Source organism: Trachypithecus francoisi, unplaced genomic scaffold (genome assembly GCF_009764315.1).
Source record: "Trachypithecus francoisi isolate TF-2019V2 unplaced genomic scaffold, Tfra_2.0 Lachesis_group6, whole genome shotgun sequence".
Lineage (NCBI taxonomy): Eukaryota > Metazoa > Chordata > Mammalia > Primates > Cercopithecidae > Trachypithecus > Trachypithecus francoisi.
In genome coordinates, this window is record NW_022681471.1 from 100,504,474 (window position 1) to 100,524,106 (window position 19,633).

At 39.5% G+C, this 19,633-nt stretch overlaps 2 protein-coding genes across 3 annotated transcripts in view; one reads left to right on the forward strand and one right to left on the reverse strand.

Annotated features, from left to right (window-relative positions):
* Positions 1-2,574: 2,574 nt before the first annotated feature.
* LOC117078541 (60S ribosomal protein L32-like) lies at positions 2,575-5,048 on the forward strand. Of its 2 annotated transcripts, none has more exons than XM_033202098.1 (2): positions 2,575-3,056; positions 5,035-5,048. In XM_033202098.1, the coding sequence occupies exon 1, from the start codon at positions 2,640-2,642 to the stop codon at positions 3,045-3,047; it is 408 nt and encodes a 135-aa protein (XP_033057989.1). In that variant the 5' UTR covers positions 2,575-2,639; the 3' UTR covers positions 3,048-3,056; positions 5,035-5,048. The 2 variants fall into 2 exon arrangements, 1 of the variants encoding a protein (XP_033057989.1); XR_004435013.1 differs by having other exon boundaries at positions 2,582-2,723; positions 5,035-5,047.
* A 12,810-nt stretch (positions 5,049-17,858) lies between these two features.
* The window catches only part of SRPX (sushi repeat containing protein X-linked), a 36,505-nt gene continuing 34,730 nt past the window's right edge, over positions 17,859-19,633 (reverse strand). The window contains exon 9 of the mRNA XM_033201410.1: positions 17,859-18,413. Within this exon, the coding sequence (XP_033057301.1) occupies positions 18,230-18,413 (184 nt within the window). The 3' untranslated portion in view covers positions 17,859-18,229. The remainder of the gene's footprint in view (positions 18,414-19,633) is intronic.

The window sequence follows — 19,633 nt, forward strand, 5'->3', positions numbered from 1 at the left end:
TGGCATTCACTTGCTTCCGCTGCCAATGTACTCTCCTACACTCTTGTTCTAATAGGAAGTTGGTCTCTTTTGTTTGTTTGCTTTTAGTTAGTAGACTTTATTTCTCAGAGCAGTTTAGGTTTAGAGAAATGCTGAGCAGAAAGTACAAGAGTTTCCATAATACTGCCTTCCCCCTGAGTTTCTCCTATTATTAACATATTGCATTGATGTGGTACATTTGTTGCAACTGATGAGCCATATTGATTCATTATTATTAACTAAAGACCATACTTTACATTAGGATTCACTCTTTGTATTTTAGTTCTATTAATTTTGACAAATTTATAATATCATGTATACACAATTAGAGTGTAACACAGAATAGTTTCACTGCCCAAAACATCTCCTGTGATTTAAACCATGGCAACCACTAGTCTTTTAACTGTCTCCATAGTTTTGCCTTTTTTCAGAATATCATATAGTTAGAATTATGCAATGTATAGCCTTTTCGGATTTGCTTCTTTTACTTTTCAATATGGTATTTAAAGTTCCTCCATCTCTTGTTGTGACTTGATAGTTCATTTCTTTTTATTGTGGTAAGAAGACTTAACGTGAAATCTACCCTCTTAAATTTTACGTGTAAAATATAGTATTTTTATTTGTTTTTAAATAGAGAAAAGGACAGAAGAACTCTGAGGAAACAGTAACAATTTTTTAATTGTTAATTTTTCTGTTTTTATTTATTTATTTATTTATCCTACTAGATTTTTTTGTTATTATTGGCCACAAATAACTGTTCCTGTGTGCTTGTCTTGCCACGTTTACTAATTGCTTGTCTTACCATGCTACTAATTGCAAAATTAGTAGCAGTACTTAAATACCTAACATGCCTACTTCTAAGCTTCTGTATGTAACATGCATCCCAGACAAAAGCTTTGTGCCACCCTGAACTTGCTGCAAATTGGGATTTTTTTCATTAAATTCACTTTCCTAATATCTCTAACATGTTCTGAGTTATTTCTGAGTTCTTTTTTTAACTTTTATTTTACATTCAGAGGTACATGTGAAGGTTTGTTATATACGTAAATTGCATGCCACAGGGTTGGTGTACAGATTATTTTGTCATCCCAGTAATAAGCATAGCATTTGATAGGCAGTTTTCGATCCTCTCTCTTCTCCCACCCTCCACCCTCGAGTAGGGTCTGGTGTGTGTTGTTCCTTTCTTTGTGTCCATGTGCACTCAATGTTTAGCTCTCATTTATAAGTGAGAACATACGGTATTTGGTTTTCTTATTCCTGAGTTCTTGAAGATGGGTTATATGTCACCTGTTCCTCGTGTCTTTATACTTATTTGTCTTTGGAGGAAAGCACATTTGCTGAATTGACACACAGATTGGATTGGTGTCTGGTTGCTGTTTTTAAAATAGAATGATGTTGAACAACCCTTCTTGGTGCTCAGCTATTGAATCTGCCTTCCCATTTCGGTTTTGGCTCATTTATCTTCCTGTACGTCTAAACTCTGACACAATTACTCCCTTTGCCCTCCCCTCAATAAATCAAGGGAAGGGATCAGAAATGACATTTATCGAGCATCTACTATGTGTCAAGTACTTTACAAATTGTTATCTAATTTAAGGCTGTTTTTAAAAAAGACTAAGAGGCTCATAGACGTTAAGTAACTTGCCCAAGTTGAAAGATAGTATGTAATACAGCCTCACCCAACATGGAACTTCCCAGTTCAGATCCCAAAGCCCAATTTCTTTGCACTACACTAAACTGCAACCCAAATAGAAACCTTGTGTTTGTCGTGAGCTGGAGACGTGCCTCTTAAAGTGGGATTCATGAACCAACAGCATTACCAGAATCTGGGAGCTTGTTGGCAATGCAGAATGTGGGGCCCCAGTCCATACCCACTGAATCACAATGCTCGTTATTAAGATCCTTAGTTGATTTGCAAGAACAATGAACTGTGGAATGCATTGGTGTAGAGAAAATGGCAGAATTGATATTGACACTTGAGACTATGGCCTGTTAGTTGTAGTTGATGCCGACGTTGTCCTAAGATACTCCCATTCGCCAGTCTTTTCTTTGAGCCCCTTTTATTCCTTGATTTTTATTTCTTGGCATACACACATGCTTGATTACTAACATCCTTTGTGTGTGTGTGTGTGTGTGTGTGTATTCTACTGTCGCTATCCTGAAGACATTTCTCAGCCAGGCAATCTGACTTTATTTCAGAGTCCTTGAAATGAAAGACCTAAATACTTTTTATTCTAGATGATTCTGATAACCTGCTAAATAGAATGAGGACCAACTGACTTTGGATACAATCTCCCCTAAACCTGAGGAGATGGTCCCTGAAAGCTTTATTCCATAGTACTAATCAAACATCTTCTAGGTGATATCTTCTATTTTCAATCAAGACTCAATATTTGTGTTGCTGCTGATGATAAACTGTAGAGAAAAGCATTTGGATACCAAGTTGGCTTAAGTCAGTGATAAATGTGAAGTTTAACTCAAAAGTACATTTTGTTTAACCCAAACTTGAAAGAGGATGATGTGTTATAAAGAACACTGAGTTGATAGTTAAGAAACCTAGCTCCCCTTCTCTCTTCCTCGGCGCTGCCTACGGAGGTGGCAGCCATCTCCTCCTTGGCATCATGGCCGCCCTCAGACCCCTTGTGAAGCCCAAGATCGTCAAGAAAAGAACCAAGAAGTTCATCCGCCACCAGTCAGACCGTTATGTCAAGATTAAGCGTAACTGGCGTAAACCCAGAGGTATTGACAACAGAGTCCGCAGGAGATTCAAGGGCCAGATCCTGATGCCCAACATTGGTTATGGTAGCAACAAGAAGACCAAACACATGCTGCCCAGTGGATTCCGGAAGTTCCTGGTCCACAACATCAAGGAGCTGGAAGTGCTGCTGATGTGCAACAAATCTTACTGTGCCGAGATTGCTCACAATGTTTCCTCCAAGAACTGCAAAGCCATCGTGGAAAGAGCTGCCCAGCTGACCATCAGAGTCACCAACCCCAATGCCAGGCTGCATAGTGAAGAAAATGAGTAGACAGCTCGTGTGCACGTTTTCTGTTTAAATAAATGTAAAAACTGCCAAAAAAGAAAGAAACCTAGCTCTTTCTCCAGGCTATGCTACTTGCTGTGGCTTTTAAGCAAGACAGGTTCTCTCACTGAACCTCAGTTTCTCATCTGTAAAATGGGAGACTTGAACCAAGTGATATTCAAAGTCTGCTCAAGCTCTAAAGTCCTATGACAACTTACATGTGCTAGAATTAATTTACTCTTTGACACCATTGATTGTAAGAGGCAGCCTTACTTTACATACCACAAAGGAAGAAACAAATGTTGTCAATCATAATGTTTTAAGATTCTACATCTGTTCCTGCATATTTTCTCTTTGCTGTTTTCACACTGTTTTATGCCCTAAGAGGTGAACCTTAATGATTTACTTCAATGTGACTCTCTTAACTTCTGGATTTTGGTTGGGTTTGGACAAAGAAAGCCAGAAGTAGGAGATTGAATGGTGTGAGGAAAGTGAGACTGGTATAGTTATCAGCCTGGCTCCCTCCTGCTGAGTCACCAAGTGATAGTGACTACATTCCTCTACTCAGGGCTCTCGTTCTTGTTAGGTTACCTTCTCCTGCAGCTAGAGCTACAGAGCCACTCCTGCCCTCCAATCCTTTAGGCCTACTAGTGGTAAAGGCTCCTAGTTGTTGTTAGTATAACCATCCCTTGTTGTTTTCCCTTGACCCTGACTGCACCTTTATAAATAATCCCTCTACTAATCTTTCCTCACTGTTGCAGCCACAGTTTCAGTATTCCATTTGTTTCCTGCTGAGACCCTAATTGACACAGTAATTGACATTAGGCCTGTTCTTTAGGAAGCAGGCTCTCAAAATAGAATTTCAAGGTTGTATTGCTCACATATTTGAGAAGCATTCCCAGCACTTGGCACATTAATATGTGCATAGTACATGTTAATGTCTTTGAATAAAAAACAAACCAAAATAACGTCTTCCAATCGTTGTGCCTCTGTTCACTGGAAGAAATATAAAGTAGCCAAAAATCAAGATGGATTCTCTTGTAGGTTTCCTAGAATGTGTAAAGATGGTCATTTAGCAAGACAAAAAACAAAAATAAATAAACAAAAACAAGAAAAACAAAACAAATAAAGACGGTCATTTAAAGATACATGTTCCCTTGAAAAGATTTTCTGTGCTCTCTACAGCAGATTCCCAGCTTCTGATTATGTTTGTTGATGGTAATTAAAAAGAAAGCATTTCCCCAGTCAATAGCTGGATACCAGGTACTAGCGACTTTACCGTTTTGCTCTAGTAAAGATACCACATCTGGAACTGCAAAATGTCGTCACTATAATGGATCAGAATGCTACTTTGTATATAATGGCAATCAGGGTCTCTCTAGAGTACATTATAATAGATTAAGATAGATGATGTAGCCTTTAGATAATAAAGATATACTGTTCTACTTATTATGTGACTCCACCACTATACTTAAACTCAAAGAATATCTTACACAATGTTACCTCTGACCAAGAAATTCATTTTGCACTAAAGAAAGCCCATCTGTGGGCTCATGCTATGGAATTTATTAGTCTTACCACATGCCTTATGACTCCAAAATAGCTGGTTTCATGGAAAAATGGAATGACTTGATCAAAGTTCAGTTATCGAATTAGCTGACAGACAATATTTAGTGAGGCTGGGGTGTTAACTTACATGGTATAGTATATGCTTTAAACCAGCAGCCAACATATGGTGTTGTCTCCCTGGTAGCCAAAAGGCATTGGTTCAGAAACTAAGATCTAGAGTTTGAATTGGCCCCATTATGATTATATTAACAGGTTATTTAAGGCATTTTTCCTACCTATCTTCATAAACTTGGGTTCCACGAGTCTAAGTGTTCTACTGTCTAAGGAAGGAATGCTTACATAGGAAACTGACATGACTCTATTTCATTGGAATCTGAGAATGCCTCTTAACCATTTCAGGCTCTCCATGCCACTGAATCTATAGGTAGAGAAAGAGTTATTTGCATTTGCTGCTGGGTAAATAATTGGTTTATTCATGCACAATGGTTACAAGAACTATGTCTAGAGGTCAGGGGATTTACTGAGTTATCTCCTACTACTCCTTTGATCAATAATCCTGGCCAATGGGAAACTACAGCAATCAATAAAAACAGAAACATTAAGGAATCATATTCTACAGGAATGAAGATTTGGGACAATCCCCCAGATAAAGAAATCCAACTAGTTGAAGTGCTGGCAGAGAATAAAGGATAATTTAAAATGATTATCAACTCAGATACCATGACCAGCCACCAAAGAGGGACTGAAACGTCTTTATGTTGATTAACTGTTTCTTCCAACCTCTATCTTCCCCAGCTCTCTTATGTGAAGGGAACTGATGGCAGCTAAAGTTTTAGGTTTCATGTGGGAGTATAACAGAACTAGTATTATCTGGCATTAATACAGCAGTCACAGGTCAGAAAATTTTCTTAAAGGACTACATAATAAATAGTTCAGATGTCCCTTGTCCTGAGAGCATGAGATTTTTATTCAAACAAAAGAAAAGAGTAGATGCTGAGAGTAAAAGGGATGAACTGAGATGGGACACAGAATTTTCCTATTATCTACTTCAGAAGTCAGCAAACTACAGCCCACAGGCTGGTCATCTGTTTTTGCAAGTAAAAATTTAATTGGAATATAGCCATACATAATCTTTTACATATTGTTTATGGCTGCTTTTGTGGTACAGTGGCAGAGATGAGTGGTTGTGACAAAGACCACATGGCCCATAAAGCCTGAACTATTTATTATCTAACCCTTTAAGAAAATTTTCGATCTGTGACTGCTGTATTATTGCCAGGTAATATTAGTTCCATTATATTCCCACATGAGACATAAAGCTTTAGTTACCATCAATTACCTTAACATAAGATAGCTATGTTCCTCTGCCACAGCTCCTCTCCTGTGGCCTCTCCTAAAATTATACCTACAGTTCACTCTAGGTTCTAGTATTCACTCCCTCCCCTTGCCCTTCAGGCCTATGGTAGAAAATGTCCCCTAATGCTGGTAACTTTGAAGTCCTTCAACACCACTTATTGAGTTCCTTTTACCATGCCCACACCATTATAGACAATCCTTTCAATCTGTCCTCCTCAATTCCCATTTGAGTCTGTCACGTTTCCCACCAGGACCTTAACTGAGAAGGATGTCGTTAATTGTAACACACTGCCCATTTCAGAGATGTTAAAATGTGAACAGGAAAATGTGCACCTTAGGATCGATGAACTATGCTAACTGGCAATATACTCCTGGGGAATGAATGAACGAGTGATCAGCATTCACAGGACAGTTCATCTTAAAGACCAACGTAGTGTAGTGGTGTGATAGATTATGCATTTTTCAGAAATCAGCATCAATATTTCTTCTTCCTAAGTACCTAGATGCTCTTTCTCACGCTTGATTCTGGTGACTAACAAGAAAGCCATGGCCTTGCCCGGAACTCCTAGTTGTTACACTAGGGTCAAAACATTAAAATGCTATTTAGGCATTCCATTCTTATGAAATGAGATAATTCCAAAGGAAATGTTAGCAACATGGGTACAATCCTGTTTTCTGCAAAGCAGAACAGGTTACTGTTGTTTTTGACCCTTCACAAACCGATTTCAGAGCTTTCCGCAAGAAGAGAATGATGCACCAATTTGGGAACACATCAGATTCCTCTGGCGTTGCAGTTTATTCACATTCCCTGCCCTAGGGACAACCACCATATATTCTGGCCAAGATAGAATATTAATAGACATCGGTTTTCCTTATCACTTTTATTTCTAAGATATTATTTAGTCTAGGCTCACTGTCTACAACTCACCAATCCTTTAGCAAAACTGCTGATCAGAACTGCATGGGCTCTCGACTAGTAATGACTGAGACTACTCAGTCTGGAATAAAAGCTACTGTGGCTTTGAAAAAGTCCATTGCATTTTCTTTCCTAATTTCTAATTTACTAATTGGTCTCTATAGAGACAAAGGAACAAGTGTCTCACCTCTGGCCCTCCTCTAGGGAAATGCTACTCAAGGTGCTGGCCCATGGTAAGACAGGGAGCTTGCATCAGAATGTAAATCAGTGTGTGGCTTCCTTCATGGAAAGTTTTGCAATCAAAAACATCAACTGAACTAAAAAACAAATTTGTTGACATTGTTGATTTCCAGTCTTGGGCAAACTCCTTATCTCCTTGTGAACAAGTAATAAATGGTGCAGGGACCCAGCAACTAGTACAAGGACCACATTCTGAGGAGCATTGCTCTAGAGGGTCTTGGAACTCAGTCCCTTCACAAAGTTCACCTTCTAAATTGCTGCCACTTGTTGAGAAATAAAACTATTTCTTCTCTTTCTGGTTTTTCAAGAGAGAGAGAAGTAACTCCTCTTTCCAAGCCTGGAAGTTCATGCTTAGTCTCAGAAAGCATCAGAAATCCACTTAGCCTGCCCAAGAGTCAAATGGAATTGCATGAAACTAAGTGACACATTGGAAGATACTCAAGGGAGAAAGATTCAGATTTGATCTGTGACCAGATAATGGCATTTCAGTTCCATCTGAAATCAATGTGTTAGTCTCACAGCACTGCTGCCTAAGCACAGCACCATTCTTCACAGACACTTGTTTCTGATGTAGAGAGAGACAATACAACATTTCAAACATGATGCAGAGGAATTAAACTTTCTTCAAGCTCCAGTGCAGCCATAGAGCAAACAGAAAAACAAATCCTTAAGCTGTTGAGCATCTTCAGAAATGACACCACAGTAACAGAAATGCATCCGTACACTGCACATTCATCAGTAAAATTGATTCTGATGAACAAAGCTAGGTGCTTTGCAACATTCTTGTGGCTTTGTCCTAAGGAGAAACAAGTGCCATGTTTTAAATGAGTTATAAACATAAGTGTAACTTTGTAATGCAAACACTAAAAACATTGGCTAAAGGCAGAGAAACAATAATAAGTGTTTCTCCAAAGGGGGAGGTGTATTCCCATCATTGGTTATACCTGGCATCTTTCTCACCTCGCCCAAAACAGTGGTTCTCACCCTTGGCTTCACGTGAGAATCCCCTTGGAAGCCTTTAAAATCCCTCAAGTCCTGTCTGCACCCAGATCAATTATATCATAATGTCTGGGTGTGGCACCAAATCATCAGTATTTTTTAAAGCTCCCCGAGTAATCTGAATGCATATCCAAGGTTAAGGCATAAAGTGTATTGAGAGGGCTGGTAGGCCAAGGTTATCATGCTTGCAGTTTTGCTGACAAAGGCACCCGCCTTACTGCAGCAACCCTTAGGAAACAGCTGTACAAGAAGCCCTCAGTGTCCCTTCTTCAGTTACTGTAAGTCCCAGCTTTAATGCTGTTAACAGGCAAGTAAAGCTGGGAGGAGATGAAATATTTGTGACTTCTTGTGAAGATTAAATGAGATAATTTGAATGCAGTGTTACAGTTTAGATTTTTTAATTTAATTTTAAGTTCTTGGATACATATGCAGCACGTGCAGGTTCGTTACATAAGTAAACATGTGCCATGGTGGTTTGCTGCACCTATCAACCCATCACCTAGGTATTAAACCCCACATACATTAGCTATTTATCCCGATGCTCTCTCTCCCTCACAGTTTAGATTCTTGATGAGCCAAAAGGGTCCTACTCATCCCTGCTATTCATTTCTGATTAATTGAGCTAAGGATATAGAACCTATCAAAAGAAGATGGCTGCAAAGAACAAGAGCAGATGCAGCACACGTGCAGAAATGTTCCCTTAAGTGTGGGGTCTCTACAAGCCACACAGCTATTAGGAACAGTCCCCACAAGACCTACCAGAGTTAAGAAAGATGCCAAATTTTGAGTTTTTTCCATTCCTTTCTATTCCAGGTTCCATCACAATTCCAGAATTATATTAACAATCGGGATTCTTCAGTTTAAGGCAGTACAATGTTTGGTCTTCGGGCTCCTGGGTGTCCTAAAACTTTTTCAAGGGGTTAGCAAGGTCAAAACTATCTTCCTTACTTGCTCTTTTCACTGTGCAAAACTTTAGCACTATGGCTATGAATCAAGGCAGTGCATATTTTTATCTTCATGTTTTCATAGTAAGAAAAGTAAAATATCAGTTTTATTTAAGAATATCCCTGATGAAGCAATAAAAAATAATGTTAGTAAATCTTGACCCTTAAGTACATGTTTTAAATATTTTCTGTGCATACCAAAGTACGATGCATTTTTTTTTCAGCATTCTTTTTACTTTAAAGAACAAATAACGGTTATTCAGGCTTGAGAATTTGGCAGACATTTTTTCAAAAATGAACAAAGTGAGCCTGTCACTTCAGGGAAAACAACTGACAGTACTTGTTGCCAATAATAACGTTCAAGCTTTGAAGCAAAAATTAGAATTTTAGAAAACTTGTATCCACCATTGTGACTGTGACAGCTTCCTAATACTTATACACTTTTCTGATAAGATTGGTGATGACATTAACTAACGTGATATTCCAATATTGTGTAACGAAATGTATCAATCTTTGGAAAAGCTACTTGATTCAGTGAACCAGTGTTTTCTAAGTGACCAATGCATGAGTTACAAAATTGTGCATAGATAAAAGACACATTCAAAGCTCAAGATAGACCAGTGGATTTTAAAGCAACAGAATACAAAAAGTTTTCATATCACCATTAATCTTTACGGAACTACCACTTGTTGACTTTCGGTGAAGTGTCAAAAAAAATATTCACAGTTATCTAAATAGGCTATTAAAATACTCCTCCCTTTTCCAAATACATATATGTGTGTGTGTGTGTATATATGTGTGTGTGTATCTATATGTGTGTGCGTGTGTGTGTGTATCTGTGAAGCCAGATTTTCTTCTTATATTTCAATCAAAACAACATATTGCAGGAAACTGAATAGGAAAGCATATATGAGAAACTAGCTATCTTCTACTATGCCAGACTTTGAAGAGACTTGCAAAAATGTAAAATAATGCTGCTCATCTCACTTTTTTGTTTTGTTTTGTTTTGGTTTTCTCAAAAATATGTTATCTACATCATCATGCAATAAATTTATTTTTTGAAATGCATCAAAATACAATTTTTAAAATTTCTCTGTTTTGATTCCTAACCTGGTAAATATTGAGAGATGTAACCCACATAAAGAAAAGTACTTTGGAATCCTTCAAAGGTTTGAGAACTGCTGGTTTAAGGCAATTTTTATAGACCTAGGCTGTTCACATTTTTGTTTTTGTAGACAGTTAAATAACTAATTCACCCAGCTTGATATTGTGGAAGCTTGATTCTAGGCTTTGTTAAGGAGGTCTACTTTGATTTAACTTAATCCTGAGCCTTGTTCTTTACTTTTGAAGAGTAGTCTTGGATTTTTGGTGGAAACTCAACCTGTTCACTGAGCTAGGATTTGACCTCCAAACTATCTCTCCAGCACAGATTAGCTGCTGAGATCACTGCTCAGCTCAGGTCTTTCCCTTCAGCTATTTTGTTTTCCTCCTAGACTTCTTGTAGCCTCACTCTGTGCATGCACAGCTCAGGGGTCAGTAAAAGATTTGAGGGGAATGTATATGCACATTTGGGTTCTCCCTCCCAAATCCCACCCACTGGCTTTCTCCTTTCTCATATCTCCTCCATTTCCACACTCTCTAGTCATCCTGCCTTCATCCTCTGAATCCTCAGCCCAATAAGAGTACAGCCTTCTGCTTGAGTTTCACATCCAGTACACTAGCAAATGGAAAAGTCTTCAAGGGAAAAGCCAACCAAATGTGCATCTTACCCAATGTGCTTGCATTCTTTCAAGGTCATAGTGCTTTCAGTCTCTGCCTGCTTTTGGTTGAGTGCTAATGAGTTCCAGTAACTTCTCTTTCTATATTTTGTCCAGAGTTATAATTGTTATCAGCAGAGAGGTTAGTGTGATATGGGGTAGTCTGCCATTAAGTGAAATTTAATTCCTGTCTCTTCCCATTTTGAACTAACATTAGCAAGGCCACGTTCTCATCTGTGGGGTGACAGCAGAGCCATACCAGATCCTTGAACAATATATCCTCCTCCATCTGTGCAGTGTTCTATAAAATCTATTTCCCCACAATCCACTCAGCAAGTCTGGTTTAATATCCTCTTGCTGGGGTGGTTCTGATGTTAGGCCAAAGGCCATCACAACACATCCAATTGTCTCACAATCTTTTTTTTTTGACAGGGTCTCATTCTGTCACCCAAGCTGGAATTCAGTGGCGTGATCGCAGCTCACTGCAGTCTTAGCCTCCCAGGCTCGAGTGAGCCTCTCACCTCAGCCTTGCAAGTATCTGGGACCACAGTTGTGTGCCTCCACACCCAGATAATTTTTAAACATTTTTTATAGAGACAGGGTCCTGCTATGTTGGCCCAGGCTGGTCTTGATTTCCTGGGCTCAAGCAAACCTCCCACCTTGACCTCCCAAAGTGCTGTGATTACAGGTGTGAGCCACCACACCTGCCAATTGTCTTACAATCTAATAAAATCAGTGTGTTGAAGACATATCTGCACTCCCATGTTTATTGTGGCATTATTCACAATAGCCAAGATAAGAAATCAAACGAAGAGTCCATCAAAAGATGAAATTTTTAAAAATGTTACCTCTGTTACCTCTGAAAATATTCTTGCCTTTTGACAACAGCAACAGGCTCTTTTTGAGTTTCCCTGCCCCACACATAGAGCCAAATACTCTCTAGGAAGTCCTGTCTCCTTGTGGAGTTCAGGATGATTCCTGTGTAACCTATGCTAGACCCTTCAAGGCAGGAAGAACCAGGCCCAGCCTCCACCTTAAGGTCAGTTCTGGCCATGGTCAGGGCTGGACCTGACTCTTCCTGTCTTGGTGTCTAAGATAGGTTACCCAGGAATCACAAGGAATGTCAGTTATGGCACTAAAACAATTGTCCTCTGAAAATGGGAACCTCAAGGCCTATCATGGATGAACATCCATGTCTCTGATGTCTATAATCCTCCAGTTACAGACATGAGCTGTCTCCCTCACTGGTTTTGTTGTTGTCTCATTCTCATACTGCTCTGAGTGTCTCCCAGCTCAACTCTCTTCCAGACTTTGATGCCTCTGGACTATTGCCACACACACACACACACACACACACATTTCATAGTAAAGTGACCTTTTGTCTTAGTCCATTTGTGTTGCTATAAAGGAATAGGTGAGGCTGGGTAATTTATAAAGAAAAGAGGTTTACTTGGTTCATGGTCCTGCAGGCTGTACAAGAAGCATACAGCCAGCATCTGCTTCTGATGAGGGCTTCATACTGCTTCCACTCATGGAGGAAGGCAAAGGGGACTTGGTATGTACAGAGAATACATGGAAAGACAGGAAGCAAGGGAGAGGGGAGTGCAGTTGGAGGCTCTTTTTGATGACAAGTTCTCAGGGGAATTCTCACAGGAACTAACAGAGGAACAACTCACTCCTTACTGCCAGGATGGCACCAAGCCATTCAGGAGGGACGTGTCCCTATGACCCAAACATCTCGCATTAGACCCCACTTTCAACACTGGGAATCAAATTTCAACATGAGATTTAGAGGAGTCATATATCCAAACCATAGCACCTTCCTATAGCTTTAGTATCTTTTCAAAATATTCTTGAGTAAATGCTTGTTTTCCTCTTTGTCTCTTTTCTTACAGCAGGTTGCTCTTTCATACTCTAATATCTCTTGGTTGAGAGGTAATGTCAACATCTGCTCAATTCCCCACAGCTCCTTCTAAATTGATCACTTTCCTAATCTGAGCAAAAGACCTTCTCTGAGAATCCTGCCATCTACCATATCACTTTCCATCATGCTCTCCTTACAGTCACCTATCTATACACAGTTATCTCCTCCACTCTATATATCCTCGGAATTTGACTCTCACTTATCTCCTTTGCCTTAACTCTTGCCAGTATCCACATCACCCGTATGGATAATGTATTCAACTTCCAAACATCGCAATTTCAATATTTGCTTTCTCTCTTCCAAATCTCTCGTATCTTTATACTGATTATCTTCACTCTTAAACCACATTAGGATCATTAGCCTTTCCCTATATTCTTTGAATATGTCAGCGCCACTACTGTTTTTTTGTTTTGTTTTGCTTTTGTTGAGACGGAGTCTCGCTCTGATGCCCAGGCTGGAGTGCAGTGGCGCAATCTCGGCTCACTGAAAGCTCCACCTCCCGGGTCCACGCCATTCTCCTGCCTCAGCCTCCCGAGTTTCTTTTTAGACTAATTCTTGTCCTTGTGTGTAATCGCACAATCCATTTTGTCAATACTACAATCAACTCCCTCCCCTTGTCCTGCCACCATACCTTTGTCACAACCATCTACCCCTAGATTAGTCTTTCAGTATGCCTTCTCTCTTCCTCAATCTGTGTGACTAAGCATTGCTGAAGAAAAACGGTCAATTGTACTGAATGATTTTATCATGGCTTATAAGATATGTCTTCAAGAGGTGCTTGATATCACTATTAACTGTGGAATTGCAAGGAAGAGAAGTCCAAGAAATCCAGTGTTTCAAGACTACATTTTTAATTTTATTGTCTGTATCATTCAGGACTTAATTACAGAGAACAGAGTCATTGCAAGCTAGATCAAAGAGAAAGGATTTTGTTCTTCTCTGGAGTGGAAGGCTAAAGAAATAGACTTTATGCTGACTTTCCATAAAAAAGTCCCTAAACCACCTGGGACTCCCAAGGGAGCTGCTAAGAAGCTGTAAAATTGGGAATTTTCCTACCAATTTGGGAAGCCACAATTATATTTGTTTGTTCTAGAACTACTCCATGTTTTCTACCATAAAGAAGCCATGCCCCTCATTATTAAAATGTCAAAAAAAATAAAAGATGTTAATGAGGATGTGGAGAGAAAGGAATCCTTATACATTGTTGGTGGAATTGTAAATTAGTCCAACCTGTGTGGAAAACAATATGGATATTTCTCAAAGAACTAAAAATAGAACTACCATTTGATCCAGCAATCCCACCCCTGCGTATATACCCAAAGGAAAAGAAATCATTATACAAAAAGACACTTGCACTTGTATGTTTACAGCTGCACTATTCACAAGAGCAAAGATATGGAATCAATCTAAGTGTGCATCAACAGATGATTGGATAGAGAAAATGTGATCCCCCCCGCCCACACACACACAAATGGAATACTACTCAGCCATAACAAAAATAATGAAATCATGTCCTTTGCAGCAACATAGATGGAACTGGAGGCCATTAAGTAAACTAACTCAGAAACAGAAAGTCAAATACTATATGTTCTCATAAGTGGAAGCTAAATAATGTGTACACATGGACATAGAGTGTGGAATAATAGTAGAGTTTCAGAAGGGTAAGGGTGTGTGGGGATGAGAAATGAGAAATTACTTAATGGGTATCATGTGTACAGTATTTGGGTGATAATGATACCAAAAGCCTAGACTTCACCCCTATGCAACGTATCCATGTCACAAAATCTCACTTGTACCCTCTAAATTTATACCAATAAATAAATAGCCATGTCCCCAGTTAAGAATTTGTCAGCAGCTATGGGAACCAGCAGAAGCTAGCCTTCAAAATAGGCCCCAGTGATCTTTACCGCTTAGTATCCATCCTATTGTGTTGTCCTCTTCCCCATTGAATAGGGCTGATCTGTTGGATCAACAGGATACTGCGGAAGTAACAGTGTGTGTCTTTTGAGACTATGTCATAAAAGATGTTGTCTCTTCCACTTTGCTTTTTCTTGGATCACTTCTACCAGAGGACGCCAACTACCATGTTATGAGAACATTCATGCAACGCTCTGCAGAGAAATCCATGTGGAGACAAACAGAGATCCCTTCCAACAACCAGAACCAACTTACCAGTCATGTGAGTGAGCCACCATAGAAGCAGATCCTCCAGCCCCATTCAATCCTTTGACTGCAGTCCCAGCCAAGATATGACAGCAATCTCAAGAGAGACTCCAAACCAGAATAGGCCAGCTAAGTTGCTCCCAAATCCCTGACCCACAGAAATTGTGAGAGATAATTTGTTGTTTTAAGACACTGATTTTTGGGGTAATTTTTACTGCAGGAATAGTATAGGTATCAACATCCTGAGCATTAATCCTTGCTTCAGTGTGCACTGCCTTTCCTCTCCTTCATTGCCCACGCCAATGATCTAAGCTCAAGAGTTAAGTTTGTAGAGGTAAATCTGCAAAAAAAAAAGTTCTCTGTGAATGGATTAGACAGACTCTTCCACCTTCTAGTTCATCCTTCACTACTAGATTTCTAGTAACAGTTCCTATTGGACTAACCTCCCACGGACAACAACTATATCTGGATATATATATATATATATTTGTGTGTGTGTGTGTGTGTGTGTATACACTACAATCTGCCCTTAGGCAAAAATTTTTTAAATACATTTATATAATGTATGTATGTGTGTATATATTATATATAAATATATAGGTATATATTTATGTATGCACACACTACCTGAAGACATTGGAGAGAGGCCAAAAAGCAGACAGATACTGGAGTGCAGTCATCACTTGGAAGGCAAATAAACTTGATTAATCATCAGGGTTTAAAAAAAAAATTTTTGCCTAAGGGCAGGTTGTAGTAAGCACCATGCTGCGGTTGAAGGTAGAGGAGGCTTAAATGAAGACAGAAAGTTTGTAGTCTTACTGGCTTAACAAACCTGAGGAGACAGTAAGGGCAACCATACCAACTGAAGAGTGAGAAGGAAAATCTCAGAAGGGAGAGAATCTGACAAGGGGAGCCCTAAATTCTGTATGTAGGCTGCCTAAATTTCTGATTGATCACCGAACCATACATGTGCAGACTAGGAGTGGAGGCAGATTCCAAGCAGTCCAACTAAGTTTAAAAGAACGGAACTGAGATTTCAGCTATTATCTACTGGAGACAGTTTTCCATTTGAGTTCAGCCCATTTAACTGCCTCCCTCTTCCCTACACACACACACCACACACACACACACCACACACGCATGCATGGTAGAAGTTCTGCAGTACCAAACTGTGAGCAAGCAGAACTAGGAATTGTGTTTTTGTTTGTTTGCTTTTATGAGGTCCAAAAGGTGCATAGAAAAGTTCTGCAAGATTTCCAGTGGGAAACCGGTTCTCTGGAGAAAGGCTATTAATCAATCTTTAGAAATGTCCCCAAATTTTGAGGCAGGGTATTTATTTTTAAAATACCATAGTGCATTCATTGATCTTCAAATAGTCTGTTGATCATATTGGGAAAAGTGCTTGCAATATTCCAAGTCATCAGGTAAATTGGTTTGAAGAAATCCAAGTAGTTCCTTAAATGTCAGCTCATCTTCAAGGCTTGAACCTTTCAGGATATGGGGCAAAGGGCACAGGCTGACTTGTCAAAGACAAGCGAGCTTTAACACAGGTAGAGGCAGATATATAATTGTGACAAATGATCTCTTGAACTTTTCTATTTTCCTTTTATTTCCATAAGTTTTTAGAGAATATGTGGTTATTTGGTTACATGAGTAAGTTATTTAGTGGTGATTTGTGAGATTTTGGTGCACCCATCACCTGAGCAGTGTATACTGAACCCAATTTGTAGTCTTTTATCCCTCACCCTCTTCCCACCCCTCTTGAATTTTTCGTGGTTTCCAATTGGTCACTATTTGACATTCCTCTATGAGCCATGCCATTGACGTTTCTGATATATCTGAGGAAAACAGAAGTCAAAAAGTGGCTTCTAGTATGCTTTGTGAACAAAATCAAGCTTGTAAATAGAGTGTAAACCTACTGGCAGTTCAGCAATCACCCTGCCTAATATTTTTTAAAAAATTGTTAAATCTGCTTTCTGTGTTAAATCTCTGTATGTTAGAATTTATCTATTGTTTCTATAAGGTCCAAAAGGTACACAGAAAACTTCTGCAAGATTTTCAGTGGGAAATCAGTGGGAAATATCATTCACTTAGTTATTTTGTTTAGGAATAGACTGTGAACCAAACTGATCTTCTGAAAATGGAGGAAAAACTTCAAGGTTTGCATGGGAGAATTGAGGAGTCTGGCTACTGGTTAAAAACCAATATGTGATTTTTCAGGCCTGACCATAGGTGATGACAAACACTTTACCTGGCAGGCTTCACCGGAAAAGCTGCCCTCCACACACCAGACTTGGGGCATAGCCAGTCATATGGCAGTCTCTGTGGGGTGTTGCAGTCAAAGACTCAGACCCCCTGGCCAATCACACTCTTTCACATATTTACATTCCTAGCCCTGTGCTTTCATTTCTAGGCCCTTTATCTGAGGCCTTGGGCAAGAGGTCTTCAGGTTCCTCTGCTGAGATCTTATGGGGTAAGGAAAAGGGGAAAAATTTGAAGATACTTTCCTTCACTCTGCCTCAGTACCCAGGACTTTTCCACTCCTACCCCACCACATGACTCCAGGGTCTGTAAAACTGCCAGAGCCTTTTGTTCGGCACTCCCTCAATAGAGAGATGATCCAACATCTGTGCTGCTCCACTTGAATCTTGACCAGTGTGCTGTCCCACAGGGGAAAACGGAACAGTGAAGTTGATGCCTCCTCTGGTTTTAGACTCTTGCTTGTTCCATCACTGTGACTGAAGGCTTAACTCTTTCATTTTCAGCTTGTGGCTTTAATTGGCTACTTGAACACCCAACAGCTCAGCTCTCTCCCAGCTCAGCAGAGCTCCTTAAAAGACTAATTAAATTTTTTCCATTCTTAAAACACCACTAAAAATCACAACCTGAAACCACTGACCACACTGAACAAGTATGGCTGGCGCTTGATAAACAAAGTGAATTCTACTAAATTTGCTCCAAAATATTTTATTAATAAAAGTCTTATTTAAAAAACAAAATAGAAAAGAGTTAGGTATCACATTGAATAACATGTTGATAGCCCGTGTATGGTTATGGGTTCTAATTTCTCTACAAAATCAACCCTCCATGATGGAGTAAAGAAAGTTAGAAAGAGTAAATACAGCCATATAAGTTTTTTGAAACACTTCCAAGTACAAAAAGCAGCATGCTAATTTTTAAGTGCAAAGAAAGCTCATAATAAAATAGACTTTAAAAATTACAAATAAAAATCTGTACATCAAGGATATTTTTAAGGCTTTCCCATGTGCATGTCACTATGTAGACAATGAAGAGGAACTGCCAAGAGAGGAACCATCATGTCAGGTGTTACAGGTCTGGCCCATTTCGGCTTGTAGGACCATCTCTTCTTTTCTCAAGGGAAAAGTGTCAATCAGGTTGAACAGAGCCACAGGCATCACCAGGGAGACATAGCGCTCTTTGTCCATGCCATGCTTATCCACTAGCACCATACTGAAGGAGTAGAGTGGGATTCGCAGCAACAGCCTGCGGCAGACAAAGAAAAGAGGAGACCAAGTCAAACCGTGACTCCCAAGGGTCCTGGTGGGTCAACCAGAGCCCTACTGTGACCGTGTGCAGAGAAAGCTTTGATACCATGAAGGACTGAATCATCCTTTAGACCCTGTCTACTCAAACTGTGACCCTTGGACCAGCAGCATCACATGAGAACTTGCTAGAAATGGAGACTCTCATGCCCCACCCCAAACCTACTGAATTAGTATCTGCATTATTATCAAGATCCCCAGATGACTGGTATGTACGTGAGAGTTTGAAAAGCACTGCTTTAGTTTTAGATTATAGTCAGGAAGACTTCCGGCCTACAATGGTGCCATATACCAACATTTGGTACAGGGTGCATACAAGGCTAACAAATTTTTTTTTCATTAAATTGGAATCAACCCAAGTTTGGAATCAACCCCAAGCCCACATTTGCTGACTAGTGTTGCATGACCACATACACACTAGGACTAAGTCAGTGATCATGAACGGGGTGATTTTGCTCCCCGCTCCCAGGGGAAATTTGGCCATGTCTGGAGATATTTTTGGTTGTCACAGTGGAGAGTGAAGATGTGACTGGCATTTAGTGGGTAGAGGCCAGGAATGCTGCTAAACATCCTGCAATGCACAGCCAACTCTCCCTGCCAAACAAAGAATTATCTATCCCCATATAGCAATAGTGCCAAGGCTGAAAAACTCTGGGCTAGGTAAAGCTGATTGACATTATTTCCCAGCATGATAGTTCTGGCCTATTCAGTGGCCAGCTCAGGACTGCAGAGTTATAAGGGATTGAGCTTGGTCTACACCCCATGTATTCTGACTTGGTTAATCATAATTTGTACCCCAAATAATTCCAAAAAAGAATATGAAGTGGTTTCAAGTGTCTGGTGTTCTTTCGGCTCTACCACGCTAGAATTTAAACTAAAAAATATGATTTTCATATCAACACAAACATATTTAGATGAGAATAGCTAGAGAAAGCAAACAAACAGATAATTTGAGCCCAATGAACAAATGAGCCCACTCACTCTCTTCTCCAGATTTTTTTTTTTTTTTCAGTTTAGATATTTTGAGATTGTGTATGAGGCAGAATATACACTGCCATCTGGATTTAAAGTGAAATATGTTTTCCTCATACAAACAGATCAAGGTTAAAAAATCATTACATAAAACACAAACTACATTTTTCTGCCTTTTAAGAGGGAGTT

Coding starts and splice junctions, on each gene's coding strand:
- LOC117078541 (XM_033202098.1), top strand. CDS start 2,640: ATGGCCGCCCTCAGACCCCTTGTGAAGCCCAAGATCGTCAAGAAAAGA.